The 24572-nt window shown below is 44.7% G+C and overlaps 3 protein-coding genes and 1 long non-coding RNA gene across 12 annotated transcripts in view; 2 read left to right on the top strand and 2 right to left on the bottom strand.

Moving 5' to 3' along the window:
• Positions 1-2533, bottom strand: part of LOC140601912 (uncharacterized) — a 24356-nt gene extending 21823 nt beyond the window's left edge. The window contains exon 1 of one of the 2 annotated variants that reach the window (XM_072771356.1): positions 2054-2533. In XM_072771356.1, coding sequence (XP_072627457.1) covers positions 2054-2197 — 144 coding nt within the window. In that variant the 5' untranslated portion in view covers positions 2198-2533. The remainder of the gene's footprint in view (positions 1-2053) is intronic. The other variant, XM_072771354.1, reaches the window with a different exon arrangement.
• LOC140601931 (uncharacterized) lies at positions 1796-15996 on the top strand. Of its 2 annotated transcripts, none has more exons than XR_012005005.1 (3): positions 1796-2559; positions 12717-12914; positions 15376-15996. It is a non-coding gene; the product is annotated as an uncharacterized lncRNA (long non-coding RNA). The 2 variants fall into 2 exon arrangements; XR_012005004.1 differs by lacking the exon at positions 15376-15996 and adding an exon at positions 13893-14161 and having other exon boundaries at positions 1805-2559.
• On the bottom strand, positions 11905-20707 carry LOC140601925 (kanadaptin-like). Its single transcript, XM_072771412.1, has 5 exons — positions 19625-20707; positions 19217-19409; positions 15018-15166; positions 12761-12895; positions 11905-12293 (listed from the first exon to the last, which is right to left on the bottom strand). The coding sequence occupies exons 1-3, from the start codon at positions 20285-20287 to the stop codon at positions 15153-15155; spliced, it is 870 nt and encodes a 289-aa protein (XP_072627513.1). The 5' UTR covers positions 20288-20707; the 3' UTR covers positions 11905-12293; positions 12761-12895; positions 15018-15152.
• The window catches only part of LOC140601918 (STAGA complex 65 subunit gamma-like), a 29576-nt gene continuing 25422 nt past the window's right edge, over positions 20419-24572 (top strand). For 4 of the 7 annotated variants that reach the window (XR_012004997.1, XM_072771381.1, XM_072771377.1 and 1 more), the window contains exons 1-3: positions 20598-21161; positions 21658-21758; positions 22402-23022. Coding sequence is in view for 6 of the 7 variants with exons in the window: in XM_072771381.1 (XP_072627482.1) it covers positions 22610-23022 (413 nt within the window). In the remaining variant the exon portion in view is untranslated. Of the gene's footprint in view, positions 20550-20597; positions 21162-21657; positions 21759-22401; positions 23023-24572 lie in introns of those variants that run through there. The other 3 variants (XM_072771383.1, XM_072771380.1, XM_072771378.1) reach the window with 3 other exon arrangements.

A 24572-nucleotide genomic window follows, 5' to 3' on the forward strand; every position in this document is an offset into this window, starting at 1 on the left:
TGAGCTGAAGGCAGACGCTCAACCGCTGAGTCACAAAGGCGTCCCTGACATGTTGTTTTTAACTTGCTTTAACTTCAGAGAACAAACTGATAGTTACCAGAGGGGAGGTGGGTGGGGTATGGGTAAAAACAGGGGATTAAGAGTACACTTATCTTGACAAGCACTGAGTAATGTACAGAATTGCTGAATTACTATATTGTAAACCTGAAACTTATATAACACTGTATGTTAACTATACTGGAATTAAAATTTTTAAGTAATAAAATAAAATTTTCTGTTCTGAAGAAAGAAAGTGGTCTGTAGCCTAACAGCAGTAACAGAACCTGGGAACTTGTTAGAAAGGCAGACTCTCCGGCAGCCCCGGGGGTGCTCAGGGGTCTAGTGCCGCCTTCAGCCCAGGGCGTGATCCTAGAGTCCGGGGATCCAGTGCAGGGATGGAGTGCTGGGATCAAGTCCCACATTGGACTCCCTGCATGGACCTGCTTCTCCCTCTGCCTGTGTCTCTGCCTATTCTGTCTGTCTGTCTGTCTCTCATGAATAAATAAATAAAACCTTCAATAAAAATAAAAGAATCACAGGGTTAACCAACTGAGCCACCCAGGCACCCTCTGCCATTTTCCTTTTTTTTATATAAATTTATTTTTTATTGGTGTTCAATTTGCCAACATATAGAATAACACCCAGTGCTCATCCCATCAAGTGCCCCCCTCAGTGCCCGTCACCCCCACCCCCCGCCCACCTCCCCTTCCACCACCCCTAGTTCGTTTCCAAGAGTTAGGAGTCTCTCATGTTCTGTCTCCCTTTCTGATATTTCCCACTCGTTTTTTCTCCTTTCCCCTTTATTCCCTTTCACTATTTTTTATAGTCCCCAAATGAATGAGACCATATAATGTTTGTCCTTCTCCGATTGACTCATTTCACTCAGCATAATACTCTCCAGTTCCATCCACGTCGAAGCAAATCGTGGGTGTTTGTCGTTCCTAATGGCTGAGGAATATTCCATTGTATACATAAACCACATCTTTATCCATTCATCTTTCGATGGACACCGAGGCTCCTTCCACAGTTTGGCTATTGTGGACATTGCTGCTAGAAACATCGGGGTGCAGGTGTCCCGGCGTTTCATTGCATCTGTATCTTTGGGGAAAATCCCCAGCAGTGCAATTGCTGGGTCGTAGGGCAGATCTATTTTTAACTCTTTGAGGAACCTCCACACAGTTTTCCAGAGTGGCTGTAGCAGTTCACATTCCCACCAACAGTGCAGGAGGGTTCCCCTCTCTCCACATCCTCTCTAACATTTGTGGTTTCCTGCCTTGTTAATTTTCCCCATTCTCACCCCTCTGTCATCTTTCAATTGCATATGGGAATAATATTTATCAGAAGCATTCAGCCTGGCATTCAAAGCCCTCTACAATGTCATCTCTACCAATTTTCTAAAATTTTCTCTCATTGGGCTCCCTATTCTACGCTCCATCCTCATAGGTGTCCTCTCTACACACATCCAACACTCTTCAACTTCCCATGCTTTTTCTCAATCCATTCCCTACAACAGGAAAGTCTTCACTACTCTCTTCCATCCACACTATCCACCTTCAAAGCCCTACCCTTCCTCTGAAGCATAATTCAAACCCGAGCTTTCCAGAGGCATTTTATAGATCTCCCTGCTTCAAAACACTCCACCTCCAACGTCTGCAGCAATATTTATACTTCTGTTAACTCATCACGTTCTCTTTCCTTGGATTATATATACAGACCCATTTGATCATCTCCCCCAGTTCACCTCGAGCTCCTAAAAGGTGGGAGATGGTGTTTTATTTTTCTTCAATGTCTAGTATGCTACCACATATAATAGGTGCTCGAGGTTTGTTGAAACAAACTGAAAGGAACAGGATCGAGCATGACTTGTACTTATCGAAAAGACATGCATAGGAACGATCTCAACTCCCCTCTTTCCCCAGCCAGTTCCTCTCATGGCCCAAGATGTGGGAGTTGCCATGGCTTCGGGGGCAGAGACAGGGAGCAGTGAATTTCAAGGGAGGGTTGCATTACATACCTTGGAGTCTGTCTTGGTTGCCACCTGCTTCCTGCTCTGTTTCCCAGAAAAGAGTATCCAAAGTCCCCATGCAAGGAAACCAAATAATAGTAGAAGGCTGACATACGGTGGAGGCGGCATGGCCAGCCCCCAAATCAGTGCCATTATTCAACCCAATGCTCCTCTCAACCCAATGCTCCTCTCAGCTCCTCTCCCTCAAGGCTGTGTGTGACCCCATATGACGTCACAATGGAAATTTCAAGGTAAACCTGACAGGGCCCAGCCAATGTCCGAGCTGCTGGCCTCTCTCCTCTGAGCCATACCCATCTGCTGCCCTTTTCTGCACCTGCTCACGGGTTCTGTCCTGACAATCAATGCTCAAGGAAGCCTCCTTTACAATTCTACTAGGATTTGGCTGGACAACTTGTCATAAAGTAGAGAATGTGGAGTCAAATTTCAAAGGCTCCAAGTCACCTCTCTTGCACTAAAGCATCTTCTCTGGAACCAGTCATTCCTTAGAGGTTCAGGTATGGTGTCATATGTTCCCAAATCACAAATTAGAATACAGAGTCAAATACATTTAAGAAAGCTTGGATATCTTAAGTAAACACTCTCAGAAAAATGTGATACATATAATTTCCTACTCCAAGGCTTAACCCATTTCTTAGTTGCTATAGCACTGAAACACAGAAGAGATGTCACGTAGGGAAATTAAATAATCTCAGAGGATCACTCTACTCCAGAATCCAGGGTCTCATTTTCTAGAACATTTATTATATCATTACACCCAGAGCTACCTGGATTTTCTATGCTAATTCACTGTAAACAAAATTTACAAGGAATCGGCCTATGCTATAATAAAGATAAATAAAACTGGCCCGGGTATTTTTTCTTATGCCAATGTTAATCTGGAAAATCAATTCAATTAAATAACTGTTGAATAGCAGGCACTGTTTTTGAAAAAGGCAATTATGGTTCTCACTTTATACAATTTTCAGTCTATTGGTGCAGCCAAAGTAATATTCTCAGAAAGCCCATCAACAAGGAAATGGCTAAATAACATATGGTATGTCCAAATTATGAAATACTTTGCAGTCACTATAAAGATAATTATAAAGAGCCATACTTGTCAGGCTGAGCACACATTATGTGGCAATACTACTATATGCCACCTGGAGAGCTAAGGTTAGGGCCGGAGGTACAGTTTTGGTTCTTAGAATACATTTGCACGGTTTGACAAGGACTTTTTAAAAAAGATTTTATTTTTTTAAAGATTTTATTCATTTATTCATAGAGACACACACACACAGAGAGAGAGAGAGAGAGAGGCAGAGACACAGGCAGACGGAGAAGCAGGCTCCATGCAGGAAGCTCGACGCGGGACTCGATTCCGCGTCTCCAGGACCACGCCCTGGACCGAAGGCGGGGCTAAACCGCTGAGCCACCCGGGCTCCCCAAAGATTTTATTTATTAATTTATTTATTTGAGAAAGAGAGAAAGAGAGAGATCAAAAGCGGTGGAGGGGGGAGTGGCAGAGGGAGAGGGAAAAGCAGGCTCCTCACTAAGCAGGGAGCCCAATGCAGGGCTCTATCCCAGAACCCCAGGATCATGACCTGAGCCAAAGGTAGACACTGAAGCCACCCAGGCACCCCACTTTTTTCTATGCGTATATAAAAATATATATTCTTAGTGTCTTGAATATTTACTCACCATTATGTTTGAGCCATCTATGCTCTTTGGTACACCTAGGATTCATTTTTATTAGTTCATTACACTGCATAACTACTGCATAACTTATTTTCCAATTACGATATTGACGGACATTTGGCTTGTTTTCCATGTCTGGCTATTATAAACAGTGCTGTTAAACACATCCTTGCCCATGTATCTTGCTGGATATATATTCCTAGTTCTTTCCGGTAGCGGTTCTCAAGCTTTAATATACACCAAAATCACCAGGAGGGTTTGTTAAAACACAGACTGCTGGGCTCTCCCCCTAGTATTGCTGATTGAGTAAGTTTGGAGTGGATCTTAGGAATTTGGCATTTCTAAGGAGTTTCCAGGTGCTGCTGATGCTGCTGTTGGACCAAGGACGGCACATTAAGAATCCCTGATCTAGGGCCTGACCCTGTGGCTCAGCGGTTTAGCGCCGCCTACAGCCCAGGGCGTGATCCTTGGAGACCCGGGATCGGCGAATGGCATTTCTTCCTGCCTCTTTTTCACACCAACGTGTGGTATTGTCAGGCTGTTTCATTTTAGCCAATCGGGTATATGTGGTAACGGTATTCCATTGCTTCACTTAAATTTCTCTGGTTACTAATAATTACTAACTTGTGAACACACTTTCATGAGTTAATTGGGCATTTTGTTTTTAAACATAATACTGTATTCTAGCTGCTAATATTTTGTTTAGGATTTTTGTTACCTATTTTCATGAGTGAGGCCATCCTATAATTTTTCTCTCTTGTTCTGTCTTTGTCAGGCTTTTGGTATGAGGGTTGTGCTAGACTCCTGAGTTGGGGAATGTTGTTTTGTCTTTTTCTGTAATGCCCTGAAAAAGTTTGCATCAGACTGGAACTACTTGATCCTTCAACATTTGCTATAATTTGTCGGCAAAGCCATACAGGCCTGGAGGTTTCTTTGAGTGAAGTTGTTTTTTTTTTTTTTAAGATTTATTTATTTATTCATTCAGAGAGAGCAAGAGAGAGGCAGAGACACAGGCAGAGGGAGAAGCAGGCTCCACGCAGGGAGCCCGACGTGGGACTCGATCCCGGTCTCCAGGATCACATCCCGGGCTGCAGGCGGCGCCAAACCGCTGCGCCACCGGGGCTGCCCTTTGAGTGAAGATTTTTGACTAAAGATTTCATTTCCTTGCAGGTTACAATGCTATTGAGAATGTGTAAATTTTTTGAATCATCTTTGGTGTGTTATATTTTTTAGTGATTTTTCTTTTTTTAAAGATTTGTTTATTTATAAAGACACACACAGAGAGAGAGAGGCAGAGCGACATAGGCAGAGGGAGAAGCAGGCTCCCTGCAAGAAGCCTGATGCAGAACTCCATCCCAGATCCCAGGATCAGGACCTGAGCACAAGGCAGAAGCTCAACCACTCACTGATCCACCCAGGCGTCCCTCTAGTAAGCTTTCTATTTAATCTACACTTTCAAATGTATTGACATAAAGTTATTCAAGCACAGTTCTGTCTCCTTGGTTTTATGATATTGGTTATTTGTGTCTTCTTGCTAAAGATATGTCAGTCTTAATTCTTTCAAAGGACCAATTTTCTGTATGTTTGCTTTCTACTTCAAGAATTTCTCTCTTTGTCTTTATTATTGCCTTACTTCTACTTTCGTTTTTGCCCCAGTTTTATTGGGACAGTTCTACTTCCTTTGGATTTATCTTGCTGTTTCGTTCCCCTAATTTCTTGAGATAAATGCCTAGATCATTCACTTTTAATCCCTTTTCCCTAACATATGCATTTGAGAGTATAAATTTTCTCCTAAGTACTACTTTAGCTTCATTCCACAAGTTATGATATGTAAAAATTTTATCATTCTCTTTCAACTGTTTTCTAATTTCCGTGATGATTTCTCCTTTAATCCATGGGTTATTTGGTAGTTCATTTTAAGTTTCTAAGCACAGGGGGATTTTCTAGTTATCTAACAAAGTTGCACTGTGGCCAGAATGTAGACTTTAATTTCACTCCCTTGAAATATTCTAAGACTTTATTCCCACTTCATGGTCAGTTAAAAAAATTATTTGCTTAAAAATACAATGTATTCGGCAGGTGTTAAAAATAGTCTCTTCAAGGACACCTCAGTCGGTTAAGCACTGGAATCTTGATTTCTGCTCAGGTCAAGATCTCAGGGTCCTGGGATGGAGGGCCACATCGTGCTCCACCCTCAGCAGGGAGTCTACTTGGGATTCTCTGTCTCTCTCTCTCTCCCTCTGCCCTCCCCTTGCACTCTCTCTCTCTCAAATAAACAAATCTTTAAAAGAAGTTTCTCCAGAGTTTTCCTTTGGTGGCGGGGGTGGGGGGAGCGTCTCTATGACCATTTGGTCAATTCTGTTCATCTCAGTGTTTTCAAGTCTATATTATTCCTTAACTTTTGTCTGCTTTTTTCCCACTAGTTACTAAGACAAGTATGTAAAATCTTTCATAATGATCGTGGGTGTATTTCCCCTTTGAACACGGAGGAGTTTTGCTTTATGTATTTTTAAGTGTTATTTAAAAACATTATTTATTCCTGGTGAATTAAATCTTGTATCACTATGAAGACCCTCTTTAACAATACTTTTAGCCTTTACTTCTTTTGTCTGATACTAATATTGCTATAGCAATATTCTCTTGACTGATACTTGCATAGTGTATCTTTTCCCTTTCTTTTACTTACAACTTTTCTATATCTTTTTGTTTTAATGTTGGATAAACAAAATCTAAATATATGCAATGTGCAAGAGACACATCTAAAACAAACAGATTTTATTGGAGCACTGATAGAGTAGGCAGTTAGGTAGACAGAAGCTGGAGGCAAGGATGGTGATAAATGGTTACACATTAGAAGCCTGGAGGGGGCACAGCATCTTGAAGTTGTGGCTTCCAGGACCCCTTGGCTAATAGACCAAGAGCCCCAGATGCAGGACGGGCCACTCTCCTCTCCCACCTCTGCTCCAGGGTAACCCCCAGACTCATTATAATGCATTCACGTTGTGTTTTAGCCCTACCCCCAATCCCAAGAGGGAAGGTTGCCCTGACGGTTCTGGGACAAACTTTGTAAAGTCAGAAACTAACCTCTCCCAACCTGTGGAAGGAGTCCCACAAAGGATTGGAAGCCTCCATTAGAGACCACCCCATACACACACACACATAAAAAGAAAAGACTCCTGTAACCTCGGGGCAGTTGCCACCACTGAGCCGGCCCACTCTCCCACCTTGAGGGTTTACTTCCTTAACAAACTGCTTTGTTCTTCCTACTTTCTTCTGTCTTCGTTTTTTAATTTTTTTTAAGTTTTTATTTTTTTTAATTTAAATTCAAGTTAGTTAATATATAGTGTATTATTCATTTCAGGGTGGAGTTTAGTGATTCATCAGTTGCATACAACACCGAGCACTCATTACATCACAGGCCCATCACCCAGTTACCCACCTCCTTCCCAACTGTCTTTATTAGAGTATGGATCCTCGTGGAAATTGTTCATAGGAAACCCAACAACTGAGACCTCCATTCATACAACACAGACTCTCCCACCCTGAACATCATGTATTCCATTTGCAGTTCCATTACATGTTCCATTATATTTAATGTCATCACTAAAGCATGAGATTCAAAATTACCCTTTTACTTGGCACTTTCTGTTTCACCCTGTTTTATATTTCGTTTTTTTTTCTCATTTCTTGCCTTTTTGTTAGATAACTAGGTATTTTTAATGAATTACTCAATTTTTTCCCTTTATTCATTGGAAGATAAACTCTGGTCTTGTTCTTTTAGTGCAAGGATTGACAAATTATGGCCTGTGGGTCAAACCTAACCTGATGCCTGTTTTTTGGTAAATAACAATGTATTCCAGCACAGCCACACTCATTTTGCACATTGTCTATGTCTACTTTGATGCTATGACAGTAGGTAGTTAGAGCAAACACCACAGGGGGTCTGCAATGACTAAAATATTTACTATCTAGCCCTTTACAGATAATTTGCAACCCCATTTTTAGTGGGTATCCTTTGAAATGCAATGTATATATATACATTTTTTCTTAACATACCAAATTCTTAAAACCTCCTCTTTATGGATGATAAATCAAGTCCCTCAAAATCTTTTTTTGTTTTTAAGATTTATAATTCATGAGAGACCCAGAGAAAGAGAGGCAGAGACATAGAGGGAGAAGCAGGCTCCCAACAGGGAGCCTGATGCAGGACTCGATCCCAGAACCCAAGGATCATGACCTGAGCCCAAGGCAGATGCTCAACCACTGAGTCACCCAGGTGTCCCCCTCGGAATATTTTAATTATATTTTCCCCTTCCCGCATAGACATTATTGTACTCAGGAATTTTATTTTCTTAATAAACTCTGTTTTGGAATCATTTTAGATTCACAGAAAAGTTGCAAAGATAGCGGTGAGTCCATGTATGCCCTTCACTCAGCTTCACCTAACGTTACTGTAGAACGTTGGTACATTTGTTAAATCTATGTGATAACATTGGTACATTTACTTTTAACTAAATGCCAAACTTCATTCAGATTTCACCAATTTTCCCACTTACATCCTTTTTTTTGCCTAGGATCCAATCGAGGGTCCATGTTGGATTTAGTTGTCATGCCTCCTTAATCCCCTTGGTCTATGACAGTTTCTCAGTCTTTCCTTGTTTTCTCTGACCGTGACAGTTTTGAGGAGTACTGGCAGGTTCTTAAATTTAGGTTTCTGTTTTCTGTATGCTTAGACTGAGGTTCTGTGTTTTGGGGGAAAAAAACCACAGAGGCGACATGCCCCTCTCATTACATCACATCAGGCAGTACATGAGATCAGCTGGGTGTTGCTAATCTTCATGACCTGGCTAAGGTTGTGCTGGCCAACTTTCTCCTGCGTGGAGCTCTCTTTTTTCTCTTTCTATTCTCAGTGCTTTGGCAGCAAGCCCCTAAATGGAGCCTACATTGTGGCTGGAAGGAGTGAGAGGTGGAGTGGGGTATATCTACACAATGTTGTTGTTGTTTTTTTAAAGATTTTCTTTATTTATTCATGAGAAACAGAGAGAGAGAGAGACAGAGAGAGAGGGGCAGAGACACAGGCAGAGGGAGAAGCAGGCTCCATGCTAGAAGCCCCATGTGGGACTCGATCCTGGGTCTCCAGGACCACTCCCGGAGCTGAAGGCGGCGCTAAACCGCTGAGCCACCTGGGCTGCCCTATCTACACAATGTTATTTGGAATTCTTGTATAGAGAAAATTTGTCTCCTCTTATTTGTTCAATTCTTTTGTTATAGCAGTACAAACTCATGCATACTTATTTTGTACTTTGTGTTTTAGTCCAATACAACATTATTTCTTTTGTTGCTCAAATTGTTCCAACTTTGGCCTTTGGGAGCTCTCTCGGGTTGGCTCCTTTTTCCTTTCAATATGACCCAATCCTTTTGTTTTTATGGATGCTTTTTACTTTCTGGCCTTACAAGATGCTCCTGGCTCCCCTGCCTGTCTCTTTCTCCCATGACAGAGCAATGTAGTCACTAGTTTACAGGTAAGCCCCAATCTTCTCTCTTCCAGGAAAGAAATATTTTACACTGCCTAGATTCAGTGCCTGAGATTGACCCACCTGTCCAAATTATAGCTGAATTGGGATCAGATATTAGACATTTGCTGTGTTCCATCCCTGGAGCCACATTGGGGCCCCTTAATCACCGGCCTTACTGTCCCACGTGCCTGGCCCCAGCCTATCTACTATTCAAGACCAACTACGTTACGAAAAGAACAGTTATTTGGAGGAGAGATCGTGGGCTCCAGTTTTTAATATAGTAAGTTTGAAATATATGCAATATCCAAATATCTTCCACCCTTACCTCTTACTTGTCTTCAAGCAATTGAGTATAGCAGGAAATTGTTGACTTCGTCTTCCACAATCCAATCTTCTGGGACAATCCCAGTCTTCTGGGACAAATCCTTCCATCATTTCAGCAGAATTACTGCCTTGTGTTGTTGATAACAGATTACACCTTTCTTATCTCAGAAGTTTACTTTCTCCAAAATAATGGTAAATGTTGTCATCCTACCATTTGTCTCTGCATAATTCTAAAAAATCTTTGAATCTCTTTAGCTCTGCCTAGAGGTCAGATTCTATTGACAATGACCTGACTCTCTGATATTGGAACCACAACAGTGTCCGAACATTTCCAAGTTTTCTTTGGATGTTCCATCACCCTACCTCAACCTCCTTTCTTCCAAAATTTTCCTTGACTCTTGGCCTACCTTATAATATCCCCCCAAATAATTCTGGCAGCTCTCCGTACCTAGCTTGCTGTTCGAATCCACTTCAACTCTCTCTGTCTTGTGTTGGAATTGTTCCTATGTTCTCATGAATTCCTGGGGGTGGGCATCAGACCATAGCCATCTTATCTCCTCCATATGCTTGACTGTCTCCAGCACCTACTCCACCTAGTTCGTTACACCTGAACATCTTACACAACTGTCCAGCAGTTGAATCAACTTGATAGCATTGCACCATTCAAGTACATGGCAAAAAACCAAACCAAACCTAACCAAACCAAAACAACCTCTGGACTTCTACAGTCCTCCTGCATCCATCCTTGGAGAAATATGACCCTGAACCATATCCATTCCACATGTGGAAGTGGGGCTACTGCACATGCTGGCATCATTGACAGGATCAAGGGGGTACTTTTCCCTCTCCAGTACTAGAAAGCTGGGTATCTCTTCTACCCTGACCCAGCTGTGATGCCAAGAAGAGAGAGGAATTTACCCAAAGAAAACACAAGCAGGAGAGTTCAGGGTAAAAAGAAGCAGAGAGCTTTTGCAGGAAGACCCTTTCTTCACTGTACACATTTTGAGCCATAGAGTTAGGAAGAGGCGTTTTGGAGGATGAAAAACAAAGGGATGACACTGAGAAGTCAGGGGAGTAGTGGCTGAGGAAAGTGGCACTGCTTAAGGATCTAAGGTCCAATGTAAATGTACAGCAGGAAAAGAGAGCTCAGATAGAGGCTGGAGGCACACAGACATTTAGAGAGCACTTACAGCTGCCTTTGAGAAGTGGGTTACTCGGGATCCCTGGGTGGCTCAGTGATTTAGCCGCTGCCTTCCGCCTACGACAAGATCCTGGAGTCCTGGGATCAAATCCCACATCAGACTCCCTGCATGGAGTCCGCTTCTGCCTCTCTCTCTGTGTCTCTAACTAATGAAGAAAATTAAAAAAAAAAAAAGTTGGCTACTCTATGCTTATAAAACTAAAATCTGTTTGGCTTCTTGGAGGCCACTCTAGTGCCTCAAGTTTCCAGAGAGCTTCAGAGGTTTTACATGTGTGTACTTCTCGGGCACAAGGGGGAGCCAACTCTCTATTCTCAGAATCGTATATCCTAGGCACCAAACAGCTGGCATGGGTCTGGGATGAGCAAGGTTTGCCTTTGATATATCAAAACAGGTGACAGCTGATGTCTAAAATGGACAGAATACGGCTTTATTTCTTTTAGATTTTATTTATTTCTTCAAGAGAGAGGAGAGAGAGAGCATGAGCAGGAGTGGGGGAGAGCAGAGGAAGAGGGAGAAGCCGACTCCTCACTGAGCAGGGAGCCTGACCCAGGGCTCGATCCAGGACCCCAGGATCATGACCTGAGCTGAAGGCAGACACTTAAAACTGACTCAGCCACCCAGGCACCCCCAGACAGGACACATAAAACTGACTCAGCCACCCAGGCACCCCCAGACAGGGGCTTCTGAGTGTTTGTCATGTCTCACCACCAAAGGCTCTTCAGCACCCCAGAGTTCCTTATGTTCCCCTTACACACTTGGGCAGGGTCTAACCTGTGGATGTAGTTTTCATTCTAGTGATAAGGAACCTGTCCTGCCTAATTGGGATTCTTTTTCTGGGTGTCCTATGTTGGGGACACAAGTTTTTCCCTCTTCCTCTGGAATTATCTATGTTCCCCGCTCTCCTTCTTTGTGTGATTCTGTGCAGGTGCGCACACACATGAACCTAGGTATTGGAGATGAGGATACAGAGAGGTTGGAATAAGGTCTGGATCAGTGGCCAGTGAAATGGGCTTGGTGGGGACAGAGGGAGGAGTAAAGAAACAAACCGGTTGTTGGGACCAACCATGCCACTCATCTTCTCCCACCTCTAATTTATTGATTCTGATCTACTGAGTGAGGAAGGTTAACTTTCCAAAACAAGGCATTTCACTTTATTTCTGAAGTCAGAACATGCCAGTAACAGTGGAGACCGCTAAGAACTTCCCCAAGATAGAGAGGCTCTTTCTCCCCATCCTGGGCTGCGGGTGGCACGGGGACTGGGCCTCTCCTCCCACCACACGTGCTGCTAGTCCAATGGGCCTCCGAGGGCTTCACCGCCCAGAAACACCAGTTCACACCAGTTCACAGCAGGGCAGGCTCTAGTGCTTCCAAGGGGTCCGTGCTGCGCTTGCGCCCTGGCCCGGTGAGGGCGCTCCTGACAGCCTCACAGACTGACGGAGCTGCAGCCAGGTGCGCCTGCGCCTCAAGGATGGAACACCGGAACAGGAGGCTCAGCAGGGCTATGGGGATCACCTGTGGGGAAGAGGTCGGGACACCTGAAGCCCGAGAGAGTGAGGCCATGGGGAAGGAACCCTGGAAGACCCAGAGTGTAGCGTGTGGGAGGGAGTCAGAAGCCACTAGGTTGGACGCTAGGATAGAAGAGAGTTACCAACACCAGAAATTGTAGTGAGGTGGGTTAAGAACAGAGAGAAGCCTTCACCCGGACCCGAAAACTCCTATTCATCTTTAAGACCCAGTTCGAAGGCCCCCTTCCCCCTTTCCTGACTCCCCTCCTAAGCAGAACTGAAGGCCCCATTTCTGCACCCCTCTGACGCCATTCGCACGTCTGTGCCTCCTGTCACAATCACGTCTCCCTCAGGAACAGGGAGCTTCTTGGCAGAATGTCACTGAGCCTTGTAAACCCAGTACCAAGCAGAATTTCTCCTACATACAAAGGACTCGCTAAATGTTTGCTGAATGACAAGCTGCCGGCAGGATACCTGTTCCTTCTCGTGTGCGGTCTGGATGTGGACGGAGATCGGAGAAGCCCGAATATCATCCGACAGTGGCTGGGGGAAGTGGATCACCTGGAGGAGGGTCTCGATGCACCGAGCCTTGGGCTGTCCAGAGAACCGCTGTGGAAGAAGTGGGAAGGTCAGTGCTGGGCTAGGAAGCCAGGGGGAGTGGAGAATGGAGTCGAGGAGGAGAAAGAAGTGGGAGATGGGACAGGTGCATGGGATCCTGAAGACTGGCCATGGAGGCTGTAGAGAATTGGTCCCTATAGGTGATCCCAAACTCACAGTCCCCAGGTGTGAAGAAAAAGGGTTAGTGGTGGGCTTTGATTGGCTAGGTTAAACTGAAGGACTTTTTAAAGATTTTATGTATTTATTCATGAGAGATACAGAGAGAAAAGCAGAGACATAGGCAGAGGGAGAAGCAGGCTCCGTGCAGGAAGCCTGATGTGGGACTCGATCCTGGGACCCTGGGATCACGCCCTGAGCCAAAGGCAGATGCTCAACCACTGAGCCACCCAAGCGTCCCAAACTGGAGGATTAAGAGCAAATTGGTCATACTTTCAGCCAAATCGCCAGCAGCCCCTCCTGGTTTCTTCCTTAACCCCATCCATCTTTTACACCTCTGCCAAGACTGCTCACCTGCCAAAGCTGATCCTGTTTTGTCACCACCCTTTCCCTCTGCTAGCTCAGCACTGCCCAACAGAAATATAATGTGAGCCACATATGTAATTTAAGATTTTCTAAGTGCTGCATTAAAAAAGAAACAGGTGAGGGCTGCCTAGGTGGCTCAGTTGGTTGGGCATCTGCATCCAGCTCATGTCCTGGGATCCAGTCCTGCATCAGGCTCACCACTCAGTGGGGAGTCTGCCTCTCCCTCTCCATCTGCCTCTGCCTCTTCTGCCAGCTCATGCTCTCTCTCTCTCTCTCTCTCAAATAAATAACAAAATCTTTAAAAAGAGAGAGAGAGAGAAAGAGGGGGAATTAAAAAGAAACAGAGGGCAGCCCTGGTGGCTTCTGTTTTGCTCTAGTACATTTGAACTGGACGTTCCTTGAAATTCTACTGGACTTCGGCAAGGATCATACAGTTAGACACTTCATTGTTCTTTTTTCAATGTAGGTTTTGTCTCTCCTCCACTAGATGAGCCACTCTGGAATGGCAAAGACTGGATCATACTCTGGATCTATCTCTGATTTCCCCTAAACATACCAACCCCAGGAACTAAAAAAGCATAAAGCACTTTTCTTTTCCTGGTTGGTTGGTTCTACTCATTTGAGAAGGTTGTTTTAGGGATGCGGCGGGTGTTCACTAAATGCTCATTGATTGACTGATTCCCTTTATGTAGAGTTCTGAGACTTAGCAAATAAAAATACAGCAAAATAGGAATTTCAAATGAATAATGAAAAATATAGGATTAGTATGCCTCAACTCTTGCACCGGACATACTTATACTTAAAAAAAAAAAAAAAAAATCCTTTCATGACCATCTGTTGTGCTCTCTGCTCAGCAGCCATTCCTCATCCTCCTAGTACCAGTACCTTGATCTTCCTCTGGGGAACTATGGCTCTGCCGTTCTGAGGCCATGCTGTTTGTCTGAGGCTCCCTTCCCACCCTATTCCTCCAGTGCCATCCCATGGCGAGAGCACATGAGCCAGGCCTGGGTAGAGAGCTGCTTTCCCCTGGAGAATAGTGACTGGCTCAGGAATGGCATGTGACCCAAGACAAGCCAGCAAGAGCCCTTCCTGCCAGGCATTCGTGGGAATCACAGGGACAGATAAACTCTCCTTCCACTTGGGTTGCTACCTTGGTGGGATGCTAGGCTGGCACTGCTGGCGGCCAGTTATGCCACCTACTGGAGAAAACCTGCCTGAGAATGAGAGGGACACAGAGGAAAGTAAAGGGCTGACATTCTGGAGCACATTGCTTTGAGTATCTGGATCCAGCTCCCCTGAGACTTCAGTTACATGGGCCGGTCATTTGCCTTGTTTAGCTTAAACCACTATGAATTAGACTTCTGTCACATACTTGTAACTGAAATAATCTTGTCTGATAGTTATAATCTCAGACATTTACCCATGCATGCACATACACTCCCTAGAGTGGAGGATGACTCTGATAGGAGGAAGTGGAGGTGCAGAAGAAAAGTCAGCCCTTAGCCCCACGTGTCCCCTTATCTCTGTGGCAGTCTAGGCATGAGACCAGGCCCAACACAGCCCCACACAGCCCCGACCCATCATGGCCTACCTGCAGCATGGCCAGCGCCCGCCAGAAGAGCTTAGATTGCAGATGCGGAGGTCCAACATGTGGTTTTGGAGGATCTTCCCAAGAAGCACATGGGCCCCTGTGCTCACAGTATTCAGTATCCACTTGGTGCTTAGCTCATGCTGGAACTTCTAAATAGGGCACACATACGGGGGTAACGGAAATTAGAGGAGGGTAGAGCAACAGGGTGAATAGGGCCCTATTGTCTGTCACGTGGGAATCCAGGGATCAAAAAAGACCCAAATACAGACGTAATTTGTTTCAGCAACCCAGAGTTTAGATGTTAGGATAGTCCCAGTCAAACCTGGTGGTGTCCCACATTTATGGTTTTGATCCCTAGGTACACAGATATCTTCTCTGAGTTCTTCCACAGAAGGGTTTTGCGCGTATCAGAACTTTCCTTCTGCTCTCCAGGTACCTGATACGAGCAGTCAAAGTCCTGGGCATCGTTCCATGAAACCAAAGGCCTCTCGGGAGCAGATAGTGTCTTATTCTGCTCCAGAGCCCCAATCTTTTTGATAATGGCTGATACATGGTTACTGATCAATACATGTTTGTTGAGAATTAATTCAATTTAACAATTATAACAACCTAATGAAATAGGATTTTCTATCCTCATTTTTACATATGTGGAAATTAGAGGTTAGAAATAAAGTAACTTGAGGGCCTGGGTGGCTCATCAGTTAAGCATCTGACTCTTGATTTTGGCTCAGGTCATGATCTCAAGGTCGTGGGATCAAGCCCTGTGCTGGGCTCCACATTCAGCAGGGAGTCTGCTGGACATTTCTTCTCCCTCTGCCCCTCCTCCCACTGCTGATTCTCCCTCTTTTCTCTCGCTCCCTCTCTCAAATAAATAAACAAATCTTTAAAAAAAGAAAAAAAAGTAAAGTAACTTGAATAAGTTTATATGATAGTGAGATGCAGAATCAGGACCTAAATTCAGGTCTTCTAATTGGTGATGAGGGCGTTTCCTACTTGGCCACAGTCATCTCCTGGGTGAATAAGATAATGTATGTGAAAGCACACTGAAAACTAAAACGCTGCACAAACACATAGTACTGTGAGTATAAACGCCACCTGTCCTTAGCCCTCATCTCTTGCTCTTATAACATCTATTACTGCGCTTTGCATCTATTACTGTAACAGGAGTCCAGACAAGGAATTGAGAGGATTAATTACTGGGTCCTGGCCAGGCAAGGGAACAGGCTACCACTACTTCTGCCTCCTTCTGGCATTCTACAAATAGCAGGTCACACACACCCCTTGCAAAGGGTATACTGAAAATACTTAACAAGGGATTGACAAGGACATGAGTACTGTATAAGTACATTTGCAATGATGGGGATGGAGCTAGAGACTATTATTCTAAGTGAAGTAAATCAATCAGAGAAAGATAAATACCATATGATTTCACTCATGTGGAATTTAAGAAACAAAACAAACAAGCAAAGGGAAAAAAAGAGAGAGAAGAGAGACAAATCAGGAAACAGACTCTTAACTATAGAGAACAAACTGATGGTCACCAGAGGGGAGGTAGGTGGGGGATGGGTTAAACTGGTGATGGGGATGAAGGAGTGCACTTGCTGTGATGAACACAGGGTGTTGTCTGGAAGTGCTGAATCACTATACTGTACACCTGAAATGTATATGACACTAGATTAACTGACAGGAATGAATGAATGAATGAATGAGTTTATTTTTTTAATTTTCTTTTTCATGAGAGACATAAAGAGAGAGGCAGAGATGTAGGCAGAGGGAGAAGCAGGCTCCATGCAGGAAGCCTGATGTGGTCCTTGATTCCGGGACTCCAGGATCATGCCTTGAGCCAAAGGCCAACGCTCAACCGCTGAGCCACCCAGGTGTCCCTACTGACAGGAATTTAAATAAAAACTGAAAAAAAGAAAAAGATATTGTGGCTCATTTGGCTAAAAGAGAAAGACAAAGAGCACGGAAAATCGACCAACCAGAATGAAGCTAGCTAGAATGCAGTACACAGATTGTCCAGTGGGAGAGAGAGCAATCAAATCTGAGTTATATCATTTATGTCACTAACCATTAGATAACCATTCACACCACTATCATTAACACAAAATATTTTAAAAACGGACGTCTGTGTGGCTCAGCACTTGAGCGGCTGCCTTTGCCTCAGGGCATGATCCCTGGGTCCAGGATCAAGTCCTGCATTGGGCTCCCTGTGTGGAGTCTGCTTTTCCCTCTGCCTGTGTCTCTGCCTCTCTCTCTGTTCTCTCATAAATAAATAAGTAGGGAATCCCTGGGTGGCGCAGCGGTTTGGCGCCTGCCTTTGGCCCAGGGCATGATCCTGGAGACCCGGGATTGAATCCCACATCGGGCTCCCGGTGCATGGAGCCTGCTTCTCCCTCTGCCTGTGTCTCTGCGCCTCTCTCTCTCTCTCTCTCTCTCTCTCTCTGTGACTATCATAAATAAATAAAAATTAATAAATAAATAAATAAGTAAAATCTTAAAAAAAAAACAAAAAACAAAACAATTTTTAAATCATCAATCTCTGCCCTGAAAACCATTCTCAATACTAAGCTTCCTAGGGGCTAATTTTCCTTTCCTTCAAGTTCCAGCTCAAGACACATCTGTTTGTAAACTTAAAAACGTTCTCAAATTTTAAGTCAGTGTTGCCCAACAGCAATATGAAAGCCATACATGCAATTTTTTATCTTCAGGGTGCCTGAGTAGCTCAGGTGGTTAAGGCTCCAACTCTTCTTGATTTCAGCTCAGATCATGATCTTAGGGGTGTGAACCACAGGGTTGAGCCCTTTGTCCGGTTCCACACTCAGTGCAGAGTCTGCTTGAGATACTGTTTCTTCTTCTCCCTCTCTCTCTGCCCCTCCCCTGGCTCACACCTGTTCTCTCTCTAAATAAATACAATCTTTAAAAAACTTTTTTATTTTCTAGTAGCCACATTAAAAAGGGGAATCAGGGCAGCCTGAGTGGCTCAGCGGTTTGGTGCCGCCTTCAGCCCCAGGCGTGGTCCTGGGGACCCCGGGTCGGATCCTGTGTCGGGCTCCCTGCATGGAGCCTGCTTCTCTCTCTACCTGTGCCGCTCCCTCTCTCTCTCAATCTCTCTCTCTCTCTGTGTGTGTCTCTAGTGAATAAATAAATAAAATCTTTAAAAAAGGAGGGGGAGGGGATCAGGTAAAATTATTACATGTAATCAATATGAAAATATTGGGGGAATCCCTGGGTGGCTCAGCTGTTTGGCCCCTGCCTTCAGCCCAGGGCGTGATCCTGGAGTCCCGGGATCGAGTCCCACATCGGGCTCCCTGCGTGGAGCCTGCTTCTCCCTCTGCCTGTGTCTCTGCCTCTCTCCCTGTGTCTCTCATGAATGAATAAATAAAATCTTTAAAAAAATAAAAAAATATGAAAATATTACGAATATTTTACATTATTTTTTCACAGTAAGCCTTTCAATCTAGTGTGTATTTTAGGTTTATAGTACAAGTCAGTTTGGACTAGTCATACTTTAAGTGTCCAATAACCACATATGGGTAATGGCTACTATATTGGACAGTGCACGTCTAAGTCCTCAGTGATTACTCCCTTCTCTAAACCCTTACTTTAGCATATTTAGGGTTTCTAGCTTTGTTTTACACTTACGAAGTAATTTCATCATATTTATCCAATCTTCCCAACACTACATTAAGATGATCTTCTTTTTATATTCCTAGTTCCTGAATACCCATCCTCCAAACTGCCTGGCATTATAGAAAACTCCATTTATTCTTCTGGCCAAGGGACAAGCTTTCTCTGATCAGCTATTTCACATTTCAGGGAATTTACATACATAAAGTACAAAAAAAATGAGGCACTATCCTACACTGAACATTCCATGGTTTTTGATTGAATGTAGTTCCAGGGGATCCCTGCGTGGCGCAGCGGTTTGGCGCCTGCCTTTGGCCCAGGGCGCGATCCTGGAGACCCGGGATCGAATCCCACATCGGGCTCCCGGTGCATGGAGCCTGCTTCTCCCTCGGCCTATGTCTCTGCCTCTCTCTCTCTCTCTCTCTGTGACTATCATTAAAAAAAAAAAAAAAAAAATTGAATGTAGTTCCAGCCCCTCCAGTGATGATAATCAAGATCAGAGCTCTATATACATACCACTTGTAGTGAATTTACAATATTAGGTTCCGGCAGCAATTTTAATCTCTTACCCATTCCCCAGGTACAGCCCATTTCATCATCTTGACTACTAGTATTTCTCTTCCTTTCGGTGGTGTCCACTTCTTCCTCATCCGAGTCTTCTCCCAACATCTTCTTCTCCAACATCATTTGCTGCTGCTTGCGCAATTCCTTCAGTTGCGTTACGGTCAGCTCGGATTCTGCCTCTCGGTCTTCCTCTGGTCCCTGATGAACCAAGCGAAAGAATTCTTTCAGAGTTCAGGAGTGTGGGAGTCACTTTCAGAAATATGGCAACGGGGACACGTGTCCGCAGAGGAGCCAGATTCCCCCACTTTGTCCTCGGGGACGGAGAGAACCTCCTTCTTCACAGAAAGCGTAAGCAACTCTGGAACCCAGGCCGGTGCACTCCAGAGATTTCCGCATTACGTTGTTCTACTTACCTGAAGAAGAAAGAGCCGGGTGCTGCCTCCAAAGCGAAGAACGTGCCCGACGTGGACGCGACGATAGGTGCGGGGTGGGATGCGGGTTTTGTTAAGAAAAGTGCCGTGGGTGCTTCCCAGATCGTAAAGGTAGAAGCCCGGCCCTTGGCCGTCGCATTCTCCTTCGAGGCCGGCCGCCCTGTGCTGCAGCACGGCGTGGTACCGGGACACCGAAGGGTGCTCCAGGCACACGTCGCAGCTAGACAGCCTCCCGAAGAGGCAGCAACTCGTCCCTTTCAAGCTGCGGGTGCCAAGGATGGTGCCGCCCTTGAGCGTCTCTAGGCTGTAGGGGGCCGAGGCGGGGCCGCCCCACGGCGGCTCCCGGTAAGGGGGAGCCCGGGCCGGGCCGCCAGCTGAAGGAGCCGCTGAGGGGGGCCGCGGCTGCTCCGTCGGTGGACTCCTGGTGTCCCCGCTGTCGGGCTGGACTGGCGGGACGTCGGGCTCCCCGGGGTCGGGCTCTGGCAGCGCCGTGGGCCTTTCCTTCTTTACCTCCTCAGGGTTCGAAGGACTGGTGGCCGGAGCTTTGCCCCGCACGACCGGGGGCACCGGCAGGGTTGGTTTCTTGAAGTCATCACTGCGCTCTTGCGAAGCCAGCGACTCGGACGGAGAGGGACTATCAGCCATCCTCGGGCGGGTGCACTCTCAAAATCTGTTCCTGGGAAACCTACCCTCGCAGTCTCTAAGTTCCTCTCTCCTCTCCCTCTCCGCCTCTCCGCCTCTCCTCTCCTCTCTCTCTCTCTCTCTCTCTCTCTCTCTCTCTCTCTCTCTCTCAGCTCCCAGCGGCTTCTCTGGGCAGCGATGGCGGAGTTGCTCCTTCACCACCCACACACGACGTTACGAAGAGGGCAACATCACGGGAAGGAAAAAACAGTAAAAGGAGACCGAGGTGCTGTGAAAATGGGGACATCTTTAGAGGGTGCAACCTGTCGTAATAGCTTCCTGTGGCATATCCTGCGTGAGGAGAAGCGCTTCCGACAGCCTAGGACCACCCGTCACCTAGCCAGCTTTCGCGGGCCTGGCGACCCTCGCCTCAGGCCTTTCCGAGTCGTGCAGTCTTCCAGCCCAACTCCCGTGACGCGGCAGTGAATAGTCGCGCTTCCGTGCCACGGTCCAGGCCCAGACCTCCTCGTCTCCGAGCCGCCCCGCCCGGCATCAATGACTCCAGGCCCTTGCGCCTCCTCACCCTGACTGGGAGCTGCCGAGGACCGGGGCTTTCTTTGAACTTATTCTTCGTGTTCTTTTCGGTGAAATTAAGGTTTTATTTTGTTCTGTTTGGTCCCTTCGTTGACCCATTTCTTTGTTCATTTTGTTTTTTCGGAAGCCAGTTACTGAGACTGCATAGTGTAGTGGTTAGGGGCGCAGACTCTGGAGCCTGTCTTGATTTTCTCCCTCCGTCATTTGCGACGTTGGGCAAGACGGTGGGCCTCAGCTTCTGCCTCTGAAAAATGGGATAGATGTGGAGATTGAATTAAACAGTAAAGACAAAGCCTGGCACATGGTAAGCACGCAACAAATGCCAAATATACTGTGCGCCAGACACTGTACAAAGATCATGGGGGTAGATGGAAGGACAAACTCGACTGAGAGAAGTCTTAGTTTCAATCCAGGTATAAATGCTGTGGTGAAGACATGAGAAGTGCTGTGAGAATATAAGGAAGGGAGATTTCCTGGGGCGGTGATGGAGACTGGTGACCTAAACTATACTTAAATACTATACTTATAAACTATACTTAAATCGAATACAAGTCTGCCAGGGATGTAGTGCGTGGAGGGGCATTTCTGGCAGAGATCACCACTTAAAGGGTCAACTGGAAATACATGACATGCTCAAGAAACTGAATAGTCATGATACGGTTAGAACCAGGGTGGAAATTTCCTCCAGGAAGCTCCTTCTTTGTGCTTTCACTGCACCAGGTCTGTGTCTCTAGAACAGCCCTTACCATACACTTCCATATTGAAATGTTCTGTTTATATATTTCTCTCCCTCACCTCAGGTCAGGGATCTTGCAGTGGTGTTTGTCTTCTTCCATAATGCCTGGCATTTGATAAACGTTTGTTGAACTTGAAGAGACATATGGGCAACGAATCCGGAAAGGTGGGTTAAGTCAGATTGCAGATTTTGATGAATGGTAGCTCCAAGACTCCTGGCTGACTTTTTCCAGTAAGCAAAGAGAAGTTGTTAGATGGGAGTCTTAAAAAGATGAAGTCTAGCAGCACTGGAGCATAGATTAGATACAGGGAGATACTGAAGTAAGGGATACCAATTAGGAGGCAGCAGAAATCACTGAGATTCTTCTGTATATATGTCAGAGGTTGAATGCGTAAGGCCATTTAGATTACTGGTCAATAGATTTTTTCATCGGGACCAGGGAAAAGGTTGCCTGTGTTTGACACACATAGTAAGAACCACCTCTTCCTATCTTTAACTCTACCCCCCACCCCACCCCCCTTTCTCCTACTGATTCAGGACGGATGTGTCGAGATACCCTGAGAAATACTCCAGGTCTCATTTGAGGATCTTGCCTTGCAGATTGTTCAGGATTGAGCATGATGGTAGTTCTCGTAATGAGTTAGTGGGGTAATATTGAAAACATGGACACTAGCCCTCCCAATACCATTGCAGCTTTTAGTCTACTAATGACCCAAATTCCACCTGTGGTTCAGTCCAGTAGGAATTGTCATTGTATGTGACTGTGATGAATGGCATCTAACAGTTATATTTCTCTTAATTTCTTCAGGGAGAACATCTTTGGTCCTACAGTGTTGCTGACATTGACATTTTCTGAGTGGTCTTGAACAGCCTACTTTCTATGTAAATAACTGGCTAGACTTCACTTTTTTTTTTTTTTTTTTTTACTATAGAAGCCTATAACCTAGAGATTTAAAAACACTGCTTTTAGGTCACTACTACATTTATCTAGAAGGTTCTTCCTTTCTTATTCCAAAATGTTGAGATACTGGGGAGAGATACCCATCTCATCAAGCCAGACCAACAGAAGTTCTTTTGATTTGCTCCCACGGGAGTTCCGTCTAGTGGAAGTCCATGACCCACCACTGCACCAGCCCTCAGCCAACAAGCCCAAGCCCCCTACAATGTTGGACATCCCCTCAGAGCCATGCAGCCTCACCATCCATACTATTCAGCTGATCCAGCACAACCGACGTCTGCGCAATCTCATTGCCACAGCTCAGGCCCAGAGTCAGCAACAGACAGAAGGTGTAAAGACCGAAGAGAGTGAACCTCTTCCCTCTTGCCCTGGGTCACCTCCTCTTCCTGATGACCTCCTGCCTATAGATTGTAAGAATCCCAATGCACCATTCCAGATCCGGCACAGTGACCCAGAGAGTGACTTTTATCGGTAAGACAAGGCTTTGCTATTTCTTTTTTCCAAAAAGTCTTCGCAACAGCACTGTTAAGCATGCAGTCCTAATTCCATGAGGAAACGGAGTATAAGAGTAATCGACATGGCCAAAGTTGCTCAGGTAATTGGAAGGAAGTCTAAGACTTGAATCCTGATCTTCCATATCCGGAGTCTGTGTCTTTTACTTTTGAGGTAACAAATATTTATTGAGTGCCTGTTACATGCCAAACATTTTACTAGGAGCAAGATACTGCACTAGTATGTTAAAGAAGCCATGGCCTCAGTCCTCAGAGTTTAGTCTTTCTGTTTGATTTAAAATGTATATTATGGGTTTAGGTTAGTATCCTCAAGTTGAGATTCATGGATTTACTCTCATATTATTAGGAATCCATAAGTTCTATACAAGAATTTTTAAGTTGTGTACAGTTGACCCTTGAACAACATGAGTTTAAATTGTGTGGGTCCACTTACATGTGGATGTTTTTACAGTACAGTACTAGAAATGGATTTTCCTTACGATTTTCTTTTTTCTAGCTGACTTATTGTAAGAATACAGTATATAATACATATAAACATACAAAAGAAGTGTTAATCAACTTTATATATTATCACTAAGGCTTCCAGTCAGTAGTGGGCTAGTATAAATCATTGGGGTGCGTGGCTGTTTCAGACAGAAGAGCACGTGAAATCGTGATCTCGGGGTCATGAGTTCAAGCTCCATATCAATATAGAGATTACTAAAAAAATAAGGTAAAATACACTTTTAAAAAAAGTTGGCTGTTAATCATTAAGTTTTGGGGAGTCAGAGCTGTTTGTGGATTTTCAACTGCACAGGGAGTTGGTGCCCCTAACCCCTATGTTGTTCAAGGGTCCAGCTATATTTTCATTGTGATAACATCACTTTAGAAGTAATGTAAAAATGTTCTTGATCCTTGCTACTCAAAATCTGGTCTCAGACTAGGAGCATCAACATCACCTGGGAACCTATTACGAATTCAGAGTTTCAGGCCCTACCCAGCCTCCTGAATCAGAATCTTCATTTTAGGGACGTCTGGGTGGCTCAGTGGTTGAGCATCTGCTTTTCCTCAGGTAATGATCCTGGGGTCCTGGGATTGAGTCCCACATTGGGCTCCCCAGAGGGAGCCTGCTTCTCCCTCTGCTTGTGTCTCTGCCTCTCTGTCTCTCATGAATAAATAAATAAAATCTTAAAAAAAAAAATTCTTCATTTTAACAAGATCTCCAGAAGATTCATATGTGTATTTAAGTTTGAGAAGCCCTGCTCCATATCCTCTAAACGACTGCTTTATGATATAATGCTACTACTGCATTTCAGTGTGTAAGTTTGCATCTGGTGCCAAAAAATTATTTTTCATTTTGAAATTTGTCAGACCAAAGAAAAATTTAAATAATAGTACAAGAAATGGCTAAATACTCTTTACCAGGATTCACCAATTGTTAACATTTTGCCACATCTGTTTTCTCTCACATGTGTATAAGCATGTATACACACACATACACACATAAATAAATGCATAACAATTGTAAAT

Source organism: Canis lupus, chromosome 12, assembly GCF_048164855.1.
Source record: "Canis lupus baileyi chromosome 12, mCanLup2.hap1, whole genome shotgun sequence".
In the NCBI taxonomy this organism is placed as follows: Eukaryota; Metazoa; Chordata; class Mammalia; order Carnivora; family Canidae; genus Canis; species Canis lupus.